Source organism: Lissotriton helveticus, chromosome 4_1, assembly GCF_964261635.1.
Source record: "Lissotriton helveticus chromosome 4_1, aLisHel1.1, whole genome shotgun sequence".
Classification (NCBI taxonomy): domain Eukaryota; kingdom Metazoa; phylum Chordata; class Amphibia; order Caudata; family Salamandridae; genus Lissotriton; species Lissotriton helveticus.
Window position 1 is genome coordinate 725,035,108 of NC_136063.1, and position 13,155 is coordinate 725,048,262.

Genomic DNA, 13,155 nt, shown 5'->3' on the forward strand with positions numbered 1-13,155 from the left:
ACAACAGAAGGGACAGGCAACAAGAACCATCAGTCAAAGAGGGGAGGGCTAGTTCTTCTCTACCGGGTTACATTGGGGCGCTACCGGAACTGATCGAATTGGTAGTCTACAGTGTTTCTGGATGTTTCAGACTGAAGCTGGGGTTAGCATGAGAGCAGCACCATTTCGTAGCTCCGTCGTGGTCATTCCGCAACCAATCATGGCAGCCGTTCTTTATCGTTATTTTGGGCGGGGTGGGTGGCGGAGCAGAGCTGTTTTGCAGCCATCATTGTGTGGAGTTCAGTTCATCTCACTAGTTTTGTATTTGTCATGAGGGGTTGTTCCTAATGTTTCTATTTTAGCGAGGTCAAAAAGAGATCCCATTAGTGGCCTACTGATTTTGCTCGATTCCTTTTCTTTTTTTTTACACGATTTTTCGTTATCTGCAAAGACTAAACAGAGTATTGCGACTCTGTGTTTGTTTGTAAATAGAGAATGAACCAAAGAGAACTAATTCTAAAACAGTAAATACTTGGATAACAATGAATCAAATGGAGAGAGAAGCAGGCACGACGGATTACAATGGGGGCAAAGACCTGCGTTAACTACCTTTCACTATCTGCAAAGAGAGAGTACTCCTAATAGAAATGAGGGGGGGGGGGCACCATTCAAAGCAGATCAGTGTGCATAAACACGAAAATGTTTTCACTTACCACGTACTTGACATTCGACAGCTTATGATATTTGCTATTAAAAAACCATTGAAATTCACTGAAAAAACCATAGGTTATAGACCATATATAGTTAGGAATTAGCATTTACAAAACCTTGAAAATTCACTGAAAAAACCATAGGTTATAGACCATATATAGTTAGGAATTAGCATTTAAAAAACCTCATTTTACTCACACAAAACCATTGAAATTCCATATATAGTTAGTTGCACTAACTATATATCGCGCACCTGCAATCCACTGCTGATGATGTCACATATTACATCATTCATGACATGGTCAGTGACATCACTGATGACATCACTGATGACATCTCAAATGACATCACTGATGACATCACTGATGACAACATCCAGTGACTGTATGTTTCTGTAAAGTTAAAATGTGTCTTACATATTGAAGAATGAGTGGAAGTATAAGTGTCTGGACAAAGGATTTAGTAGGTGCATGACTGAATGCATGAGTGAGTGATTAAATGTGTCTCACTGAGTGCATGGGTTAGTGACTAAAGTGTCTTAATTTGTGCATCATTATGTCTGTTGTTCTGTAAACTGCTGCATGTTTTGATCAGTAGCTATATGATTAACTATATGGGTTATTGATTGATTGCCCAAGTATTTGCATGGGAGACTGAGTGTGTGTGTGGCTGGATGGGAGGTGTGTGACTCTGTACAGATCAATGTGTACTTGTATCAATGATTGTATAAGAGAGTAAGTATGTGTTAGTATATGGTTGAAAACGTAAGGTGCTCTATGTTTAACTGTATAGAGTAGAAAATGGAAGTGTGATTGATTCTTTACAGGACTGACTAGGTGTGTGAGTAACTCCATGGATGAGTGGCAGAGTGTGAGTGTCTGTATAGGTGTATGAGTGCATATGATTGTGTTGTAAACATGAGTGATTGTATGTATGAATGATTGTATGGGTGAATGAGTGAATGTGTGTGTAGACGTAGGAATCAGTGAGTACGTATGTAGTAACTAGTATTGGTGTGTCAATGGTTTCAAAAATTATACTCTGTTTTTAACACTGGGTGAAACAGAGGTTATATTAAAATGTGAGGAGATGCATTGTATTGTCACATGAATGATATCATCAGTGATGTGATCATTGATGTCAAGTGAGATGTCATCAGTGATGTCATTTGAGATGTCATCAGTGATGTCATCAGTGATGTCACTGACCATGTCATGAATGATGTAATATGTGACATCATCAGCAGTGGATTGCAGGTGCGCGATATATAGTTAGTGCAACTAACTATATATGGAATTTCAATGGTTTTGTGTGAGTAAAATAAGGTTTTTTAAATGCTAATTCCTAACTATATATGGTCTATAACCTATGGTTTTTTCAGTGAATATATATATATATATATATATATATATATATATATATATATATATATATATTACTCCCAGTACGCCTTCTGAAACCACAATTCTGTGTAAAGAAGAAAAGCACTCCTGGGGGACGTTTCTGTTGTTTGTTTTCACAGAAAACTCGCACAACCAACAGACGCGTTTCGGTAACAACCTTTCTCGATGTTTACCGAAGCGTCTGGCCGCCATGTTTTTAAACATTACATTGCCTGCAACAACATAGAAAACGGATTGGCTATTTACAATTCTGCTCGCAAATGAGGCGCCATCTTAAAATTCCAAATTGAACATCAGATATAAACAGAGCACAACTCTGGGACACATCCCATAAAAAAAATACATATTTTGTTAAGGTAAATAATAATATTATTATTATACACCAATAATAATGCCCACAGATGGGATATTACGCGCTCTGTTGGCAAATACTCAAATCAATCTAGCCCTGTATGGGCTACCTCCCATTCCACTAAATTGTTGCAGGTTCCACTTAATTATCTCAATGGGCTTACTCTATACACATTTACATCATCCAAAACTGAAAATATAGGAAGAGAAGAAGAAGGTTCATGATCCAACAAATATATACATATCCTATTTACAAATATACAAGTACTTTTCAAATTTACACTGCCATATACATTAAAAGATCCTTCCACATGCCAAGATTCTCATCCTCCTAAATGTATGGCTAACTCCTCACTACTGTTGAGGCCCAGTGGTACCTTTGTTTGGAGATCCACTATAAACCTGGACTCCAATCTCCTTAATCTAAGGACCCTGTCACCTCCTCTGGGATTCAATGGAACCTGGTCCAAACAGAAATAGCTCAATAAATCTCTGTTGCGGTGATGAACTTTGTCGAAATGACGTGCGACCGGGTATGCCTCATCACCCTTTGCTATTGCCCTCATGTGCTGCAAAATCCTGATTTTGGCTGGATGAATGGTGCTTCCTACATAACGTAGGCTGCAGGGGCACACGAGGCAGTATACTACATAGGGGCTTGCGCATGTTAGGAATTTCCTTATATTCCTCTTCACCCCTATAGTAGGAATCTCATAGGTGAGAACTCTTTTGCTCCCCTTACAGGCTTTACACTTCCCACACTGGAAGAACCCCTGCATCTTACCAAAGGATGAGCTTGGGTTATCCATCAGATGGCTATGGACAAGATCGTTTTGTAATGACCTGGCCTTTCTAAAGGTCACTAGAGGGTTAGGAGGAAGGTCAGACCCTATCACACAGTCAGTTATCAAGATGTGCCAGTTCCTTCTCATAATCTTTTTTAAATCCCCCGCATTACTGGAGTAAGTAGTAATGAGGCGAAATTTACCCTCATTTACATCAGGATTACTCCTCTTGTTGGTATTATTCTCCTGCTGTTGAAGTAATGCTTCCCTCTTGAGGGCATTCGCCCTAGATTAAGCCTGCTCTAGGGCTTGGTTACTGTAGCCTCTTACTCTGAAACGCCCCATACTTTCCCTCTGATTAAGTGGAACCTGCAACAATTTAGTGGAATGGGAGGTAGCCCATACAGGGCTAGATTGATTTGAGTAATTGCCAACCGAGCGCGTAATAGCCCATCTGTGGGCATTATTATTGGTGTATAATAATAATATTATTACTTACCTTAACAAAATATGTATTTCGTTTATGGGTTGTTTCCCAGAGTTGTGCTCTGTTTATATCTTATGTTCAATTTGGAATTTTAAGACGGCGCCTCATTTGCGAGCAGAATTGTAAATAGCCAATCCGTTTTCTATGTTGTTGCAGGCAATGTAATGTTTAAAAACATGATGGCCAGACGCTTCGGTAAACATCGAGAAAGGTTGTTACCGAAACGCGTTTATTGGTTGTGCGAGTTTTCTGTGAAAATAAACAACAGAAACGTCGCCCAGGAGCGCTTTTCTTCTTTACACAGGATCGTGGTTTCAGAAGACGTACTGGGAGTAATTGATCGTGCGGGAACACCCCCGCATTCAAAAGCACCCGCCTGCGAGTGCCCCGCGCTGGAGGTCTAAGGAGCGAGAATATATATATATATATATATATATATATATATGAAGCAAGTGAACTCCTTCGCAAAAAAGAGTGTAGAAGCCACAACGGGGGAGTTTCCAGGGAGCCGCTTTAATTCACAGAAGTACAACTGGCAAATGCATTTCGGCCGTTAGGCCTTCTTCAGTGCCTAGTACCAATACAGTAGGCCTGCCCCATCCCTGTTCTGCTTTGTTAGTCCTGCTCAGTCTTGATTGGTCAAACCCTCCTCCCTCCCACTCTCGTTAGAGTGGAATGCCCAACAAGCTGTCCGCGAAAGTTCAACGGACATCAAGTCCCAGAATGCAATGTTCCGGTGAAAGGGATCCATGGGGCAGGAAAAAACCAAAAAATGAAGAATTACTGGCAGGTAAGTCAGGGAAAGGAGTATGACGGAATCCCACTGTGTTCGTAGAACCAAAGCACTCCCTCGAGTCCCCAACACCGCATCAACCTCTCCTTCCAGGAAAAATCTCAGCGAGGGTCTGAATGGCAGTGCACCAGACCCGGCGTGAGGCAGGATTACCTCAACATCGCGTCTTCTCCTCCCGGAATTACAAGGTGGGCTCCGGTCAAATCCGCTGCATCGGAAACAAAGAACAGACAGCCGAGGCCGCCTTTGCCAATGAACCGGAGCCTGCTTGTGATGCGGGGGCTTCTGGTGCCGTGTCACAGGCAAACACGGTGAAGATATGAAGCAAGTGAACTCCTTCGCAAAAAAGAGTGTAGAAGCCACAACGGGGGAGTTTCCAGGGAGCCGCTTTAATTCACAGAAGTACAACTGGCAAATGCATTTCGGCCGTTAGGCCTTCTTCAGTGCCTAGTACCAATACAGTAGGCCTGCCCCATCCCTGTTCTGCTTTGTTAGTCCTGCTCAGTCTTGATTGGTCAAACCCTCCTCCCTCCCACTCTCGTTAGAGTGGAATGCCCAACAAGCTGTCCGCGAAAGTTCAACGGACATCAAGTCCCAGAATGCAATGTTCCGGTGAAAGGGATCCATGGGGCAGGAAAAAACCAAAAAATGAAGAATTACTGGCAGGTAAGTCAGGGAAAGGAGTATGACGGAATCCCACTGTGTTCGTAGAACCAAAGCACTCCCTCGAGTCCCCAACACCGCATCAACCTCTCCTTCCAGGAAAAATCTCAGCGAGGGTCTGAATGGCAGTGCACCAGACCCGGCGTGAGGCAGGATTACCTCAACATCGCGTCTTCTCCTCCCGGAATTACAAGGTGGGCTCCGGTCAAATCCGCTGCATCGGAAACAAAGAACAGACAGCCGAGGCCGCCTTTGCCAATGAACCGGAGCCTGCTTGTGATGCGGGGGCTTCTGGTGCCGTGTCACAGGCAAACACGGTGAAGATATGAAGCAAGTGAACTCCTTCGCAAAAAAGAGTGTAGAATATATATATATATATATATACCACGAGGCTCACCTTCAACATAACGAAAAAGACGAGGAAGACCCTGATTTAGTGCAAATTTTAAATATTTATTTTCGTGCTTGCCATATCGTCACGACGCGTTTCGGCAGATCCCTGCCTTGATCACATGACAACAGTGTCGTGAGATACACCTGAATTTAAAGTGATAGTGCATTGATAGGCATAGAAGAAATACTATACATTTCTATTCTTCGTTTCTGTAAAATACACAATTTATAACTTTTGGCATTTCTTAATTTAGAAAATAGAATGTAAAGTGCTAATGCAAAGTTATATCCTAAGGATAAGTGGTTTTAAAGTGACATTCGTGCTTAAATGCGGTGGCTTTTTAGCTTTTATATGTCATACTGCCAAATTCCTCACGATACATCGCTATAATACGAATTCATTAATTTCATCAATTTGCCGCTGTCAATCTCAGACATACAATTTTGAATCCATTGTGACATTAAAAACCTCCTAATAGATCCTTAGTATAAACACCTATATAGTACACCAAGTGTATCCCTAAAACCAATATTCTTATTGAAAATTCATTATTTTATATTTTTATAATCATTTTCTCTTTTTCTTATTTTACTGTGAATCTAACAAACAAACAGGTGCTCCCTTGGTGAATAAATTATAAAATATAAAGAGTAAGATTTCAAAATATATACATACATATATATATCCCGCACACTAACATTTTCTTGGATCGCATCCCCTCTACAGAAAATATAATAAATATTTACAACTGCAAAATAAACTTTTGACAGCCTCCTTTACCAATACCCACATACAATGACATGTTGTGTGTTCGCTGCCCAGCTAACCTATACAAAAAAGTGAACTTGATGATCGACATAGTTGTGTAAAATATTGAATTCCATTTGATTGCCTTTAGTGATCTTATGAACATACATTCTGGCCGAGGATGGTAGTTAGTGGGGTTATTTTATTACCTGAGTAACTTTCCTAAAATGAGTAGCAGGGGTGATAACCCTGGCACCTTGATTTTGTAAACTCTGCAGCTGATGGATAAGAAATGCACTGATGCCCTGATACATAGCACTGCAGTGCTCACATGTCTAAAGGGGAGGTTCACATTTTGACTCTCTCAGAAGTCTAACAGGTTATAAGAACCTCTTCTTCTTTGTGGTTATGTATGTGAGAAACCTGGATTTTCCATGAACCTCATGTAGGTAATATAGACAGGCACATTCCCATTCACTTTGGATTTTGGAAGTCTCAGCTATCATAGGGAATGAACATGCATATAAAGTCCCCCACAGATGTGAAACTGCGAATAATTGTTGTTTTTGCATTTGATCCCCATGGACTGAAAAAAGGGGAGCGTGACCTCCTTAGCTCTGCAAAGCACTGTGATGTCCTCACTCTCATGACGAGAGGGAGCGTCACTGATAGCCTCGGCCAGGTCACTTCAGTTCTAAGTCCTAAAGTACCCAGGGCTGAGTGTCAATCAGTGACACCTCGTCACAGAGTGGGATGGAGCCAGCAGCTCTTACTGACCCCATCCCATTCTCTGATGAGCAAGGGACTGCCGCCTCCCCTGATCAGCTGACCCAAGGTCAGACAATGAGGGGAGGTGGCAGTCCCACCCCTCCAGGAACCTCGGAGGTTTCCCGGCTGCCAGCCGAGACGACTGGTGCAGCTGCCAAGTTGTTTTTGTAATGACTGGTAAGCGAGTGCATGTGTGTATGTACGAATATATTTGTGTTTGTGCACACATTCTATAAATGGGTCTGTGTGTATGCTTGTGAATAATGGGTGTACCTGTGAACGCTTGTGATTGCATGGGGGTGTGAGTGAATGTGCATGCAGATGGGTGGGTGTATTTTTGTCCGTGTGTGCCATGCTAGCCCCCACCCCCCTCCGCCCCCTTTCAAATTACCAGCCACCACAGCTCCTGACAGTGCTTTTTATAGGTACTTCCCCAGAAGGGGAGCTTGACTGTGACACCTGCTTGCGAGGGGCAATGTATTTACCTTAGTGCCTCAAGACTAACCCAAGCAGTTTGATTTGGTGTAATTCCACTCCACGTGCAAAACCATAAATGCATGAACTTTCCACGTTTCACTTTCCGCACTGGGATTTCGCACATTCCTAATATAGAGTATTCCTCTGCGAGCCGCAAGTGGATATTTAACCATGTCTCACCTATATTTCTTAAAGGGTATTTCCTGTATGTATATTTTTTATGATCTGTGCAAATCACACTATCAGCACTGTCCGTAAATATCTTTTTTTCTGTAAACTGCAACTTACCCATCGGCAAAGAAAATCCAGCTCCCATTTTCAGTCTGCTTATATACTTCAACAATCATATTGTTTGCAGGCTTTCCAAAGGCGGCATCCAGAATTTTCACCGACAAAGAGGATTTCGAATCGTTAGTCTCCAGGGCAGTGTCACCCTTAAAACATAAAGAGAATGCGGAAATATGTTAGTAGTAGTAACTTTACGACTGCGGAGACTAGTCTGGGGCAGAGAACTTCGCACATAAAAAGATAGACTTGTCCTAAAATTCCCTTCTCAAAGTGTTGCTGCCATTAAAACTGTGCAACATTGACAGATGGATTGAAAAAAGCAGAAAAAACAGATATTGATAGTAGTAAATCGGGATACCTTTGCTCATTACCTAAAAGTGACAGGTACCACGCCCCGAAAATGATGCAGCCGATCACGTGTCCCAGGGGGCGGGATCAAGTAGGGGAGGGGCTCTTTCCTCATTACAGTGTTAAAAATGTGACCCGCTTTTGGCTTGTTGCCTCGAGGTTTCATAGATTGTTTGGGTGTCCACGTTCTGAACCAAAAATCATCTTAAGTACCAATGTCCCATTATTTTAATTTACGCAGCACAAGTCTAACACCTCCACCCATGGCAGAGTTCGAAGCCCCACTTTTCACAGCATGGTCCATATGACCTTCATTAGACTTTGGCATTGGGAAAGCCAAAAAGTGAAAGAAATTTATTTTTTCTTGTCCATTTTCAGTACTTATGATTCCATTTCCGTCACCAGCTACAAGGCATTTAGGCCTCTTTCATGGGGCTGTCAATGCCACTACTGTAACTACTTGAACTGCACTAAATCCCAGAGCAGTACCATAATAACCTAAGCAGTACCATTTGAAGTAGACCCTTTGTAGGCAAAAATATTATTTTGCAAACATTTTATATTTTTTTAATTAAGAGTAGATATAATTATACAGATAAATCAATCTACATTTTAAGCAATTCTTGAAAACATCCACTTAATTATTAAAGCATGTAATATATCACAATACCAATATGTGGGCAGCAGTAATACTCGGAAAAATCAAAACAGTAGAAGAAAAGCAAGACAGTATAGGATTAGAATTCGTAATACGTAAGTCCCAGATGTACAAAAAAGTCTGTTTGCGATTTCCTAATTTTTGCAATTTGCAATTAGGAAATCGCGAACAGCTATACATCACAGGGTCTCAAACACTGTTTGTGGTTCCTAATGGGTCGCAGATGGACCTGCCTCATCAATATTCATGAGGTAGGTCGCAATTTGTTACCCATTGTGAATGGCTACAATCACTGGGATGTTGGCCTGCTCGGATCAGCAGACCACCAAGGCAGTGATTGCTTTTTAAATAAAGTTATATATATTTTTTGTAAGGAAGTCGGCTTACCTTTAAGGAAAAGAGGCTGCATTACAAAAATAAAAAATAAAAGTTTTCTTTCATTTTTGAGAGTAGGCAGTGGTCCGTGAAACCAGTGCCTGGTCTAAAAAAATGTTTTCACCCACATTCTCAAAGGGGTCCCTTGGGGATCTCTTCCCGTTTGTGAATGGGTTACTGCCTCCTTTAAGGAATCAGAAAATTATAAATGTTTTGCAATTGCATTCTGGCTGCAAAACATTCATACATATCAGTGCTTTTCGGTATTGGGAAGGGACGTGCTAAACACACCCTTTCCTAATACCGAATCACAAAAGCAAAATACTATTTGGTAACAAGTTACCGAGTCGAATTTTGCCTCTCGTACATGGCAAAATGCATTTTACCTGTCGCAAACGTGACTGTACAGATTTATGAAACAGGTTCTGCCCTGTAGAATCCCCCCACTGAAGAAAACAACCGGAGCTATTCACACACAGCTTAGTTTTGGGAATTTTATCACACTGCATGGATTTAACCGTTTCTGCTCTGGGTAAAGCTATGCACCCATTTGTTAATAAGTATTGCACAGGGGAAAAAAGACAGTGTGGCATAAAAGCATGAAGTGTAATAGACTATTTATTACCATTGTTGAGGAAGAAGAGGGGCATCATTCAAGGCTTCACCACTTCCCCTCTCTCTAGTGTAATAGTAAATACAACATTGCACCCTATGCATCTGCATACATACCACATGCATATGCAAAAAGGTTACTACTACTTTAAGGGGCGCAGTCCCAAATCGAGGTTGCAAAAGGTCTGTATTCAGTGACCACAGATCAGATGCAGGACAGACCATGCGTTTTGTGTGCTTTCTGCAGTACGCACACACATTTTAAGTCAGAATCAGACATCCCAATAACTAAACTGAAACGATAGTCACATGATCCCCTAGGATCCGAGGTAAGTTGTGTGCATTACATTTTTGTGATGCTCACAAGGATGTAGTCTCAGATGAACCTGGCTTTAGAACATATGGTTTCATGGTCGCAGAAGTTCCCTGGCATAATGCAATATTGCAACAACAGGGTTAAATTTTCCACCGGGCAGAACTAAAGTCTCATGGGAGAGAGTTTTGTTTTGTGGCTTCCTAATGCTAGCTTCGAACCATTCAATCTTCTGGACAACAATTCTACACTGTTCCAAAAAGTATCGGCAATCAGACGGTAACTCACTGCTTTACTTTAACCAAAACCTCAAGGGCTCGATGGTCACCGTTAGAAGGTACAGCAAGAGCCACTCCTACGTCCAAAGTCAATAACCTGAGTCCCAGGGCCAGCTGCCAACCAGAAGCGAAGAGACACGTGCAGCACCTTGGATATATGTACAAGCAAAGCTGCATTGTTACCACAACCCCGGCATGGTCGAAGGTGGCAGTAATACACAGTGGGTCTGATTCACAAATGTCAACATACACTTTTGTGTAAGTTTAAGATTTTTTGCAATTCACAAAGCAATGTTACGAGTAGTATCTTTACTACTCCAGAGTCCCACATGCATGGCGGAGACTCCTCACATAAAAAGATAGGCAATTGTAAAGGTACTGGGGCAGATCTACAAGAAAGTGCTGCAGCGTGGCACCACAAGCCCTTTGGCTGGGCCACTCTGCAGCACTTTCAGAGCACAGGAATGTGACATATTTACAATGATATGTTGTATTCCTGTGCTCTCCACTGCACTGGTGCACAAACAGCTGCCATGCGCCAGCGCAGACACCCTTGCACCATGGTGCAAGGATGTCTGCGCCATAGGGAAATTGTTGTTTTGTGCAGGAAGGGGCACCTCATGCACAAAAACAATCACTACAGGCATTTTTCTCTTTCAATGCTTGCTGTAGAATGCTGTAAACCTTTGGATGGTTTGGTTCCGAATTGTACACTAGAAAGGACAACAGTACTTTTTTTACACAAAAGTTTCTAGTGGCACAAGTTAAATACACAATTCACCATACAATGAGCCGGTGTTGTTAATCCACAGGCTTGTGTGATTTATTTCACAATTATTCTCTGAGAATAATTGTGAATTAAAACAAATGAGCTTGTGGATTAACAACACCAGTTCGGTGCTGAAGAATGCAGCACGCATTGAAAGAGGAAAACTTTTCTCCTCGTTGCACCTGGCTACGCCAGTAGCAAACTGACACATTTCCAGGTTTACGATTTCTCCTAAATCTGGAAATGTGGCTGGTTCCTTAGGTGTTGTGTGAGAACACCCACAGCGACAGTCAAGGAACGCCCCTTTCATGCAAAGTGCTACGTGTAAAAGGGCCTTATTTACAAGCAGAGGAGAGGCCATGCAGGGTGGCTTTTCCTGTCCTTGTAAATATGGGGCAGAGATATTCGTGCTGCCATTGCGTCAGAAAAAGTGACGTACCGGCAGCGCAAGGGGCTTGTAAATCTGCCCCACTATGCGTAAATTAGCCTTGTGAACAGTAAAAAAAATCGTAAACATAACCTAAAGAGGAGGTTTACCTTTGTGAATCAGGCCCACAATGCAAATCACTGTAAGATGATTCCCCTGCATTTTTAGCTGCCTGCCCCGAGTAATCAGTGTTTTGGTCTTAAGAAAATCTGATAAAACACATATCTAAAAAAATAACCTACCGCAGGTGCTGTTTCAGCCAATACCAGGGCAGCCAAGCCAAGAAGTATGGAAAGAGGTGCCATTGTGACGGAGGTTGGGGAATTCTGGCATGCCGTTTTCGGGCTCAAAGGTGAATTTATACCCCCTTCCTCTCACATGCGGGTGTTTACCAGTTTGCATTTCCCGCAAGACCTGCTGATTCGAATTATTTACTAAGTACACAAAGAGCAAATGAGTAACCCACACACATATGGACCTTGCCTAAAGAGATTACCTACCTTGGACTGGTGCATGCTGAAAAATATGTGCCTTCTTATTAAAGCCCAGTGTGGGGTCCCTTTCATGGACCCAGTCAGAATCCACAGAACATTTGCACAAAGGCCCCCCTAGCATCCCTGTTCTGTAACTGTGGCAGGCACAAATGAGAAAATATATATTTTATGCACATTATTGCAACAGCCTTTTTCCCCTGTGGGCCCCCTTAATTCGAATAACATTTCCAACAAAGATACATTCACATTTTCACAGATTCTATATTCGAAGAAGTGCTCATCTACTTTCACGTGCCCCAGTTGGGTATTCAAAAGGTGGACGTCACCGGGGTCATATTGATATAATGATTCATGTTTTATCCTGGCGTTGCTAGCTTGAAAACTAAAGGTGCTCTTCCTATGAGGCTACTGTTCCTGACCACAACCATACCATTAGAAATGCGGACCGGGCACTCTACCACCCCATCCTCTTCTCCCCTTTAGCCTGAAGCCAGCTGTATCATTTCACCAAAATCCTAGGCCTTGTGAACAGTGTCTGATTTACCAAGAGTGCGTAATTTAGGTGATGGCTCTTTCAGACATTGTTAAAACATGGGATCAAACAGCATGTTCTATGGCACATTTTTCATTACTTGGGATTACAGAAGAAGTCATAGACATGTATGCGGCCTTCCTGATATATTTATCTTCCAGCATATATTTTACACCTGCTCAACCCTAAGGGGATATTCTCTAATTTCTTTGGGCACATGGCCCCATGCAAATGAGGAAATGTCCATGCAGCCACATCATGTAACAGATAATGATGCCGGGCTAAATGGCCACCTGTAGGTGGATTCATTGTGCGGCACAAGTACTGCACAGTTGGAGTGCCTCCTGCGGATAACCATTAGGATGAGAATGGCGGGTCCAAGGAACCCACAGGCATCCCCGGGAAGGTATGTGAAGCCATGCACTGCCGTCTCTTGAAAATTGAGCCAGGTCTTCTGGCAGTGAAAGACCATGCCAAAGCCCCGAATCTCAAATGGTGGCTAT

At 42.2% G+C, this 13,155-nt stretch overlaps 1 protein-coding gene across 1 annotated transcript in view; it reads right to left on the reverse strand.

The window, feature by feature from the left end:
• LOC144828839 (transthyretin-like) overlaps positions 1–12,019 on the reverse strand; it is a 72,524-nt gene extending 60,505 nt beyond the window's left edge. Inside the window, exons 1-2 of the mRNA XM_078687374.1 lie at positions 11,869–12,019; positions 7,847–7,992 (exon numbers count right to left, since the gene is read on the reverse strand). Of these exons, the coding sequence (XP_078543500.1) occupies positions 7,847–7,992; positions 11,869–11,931 (209 nt within the window). The 5' untranslated portion in view covers positions 11,932–12,019. The remainder of the gene's footprint in view (positions 1–7,846; positions 7,993–11,868) is intronic.
• Between the last annotated feature and the right edge of the window lie 1,136 nt (positions 12,020–13,155).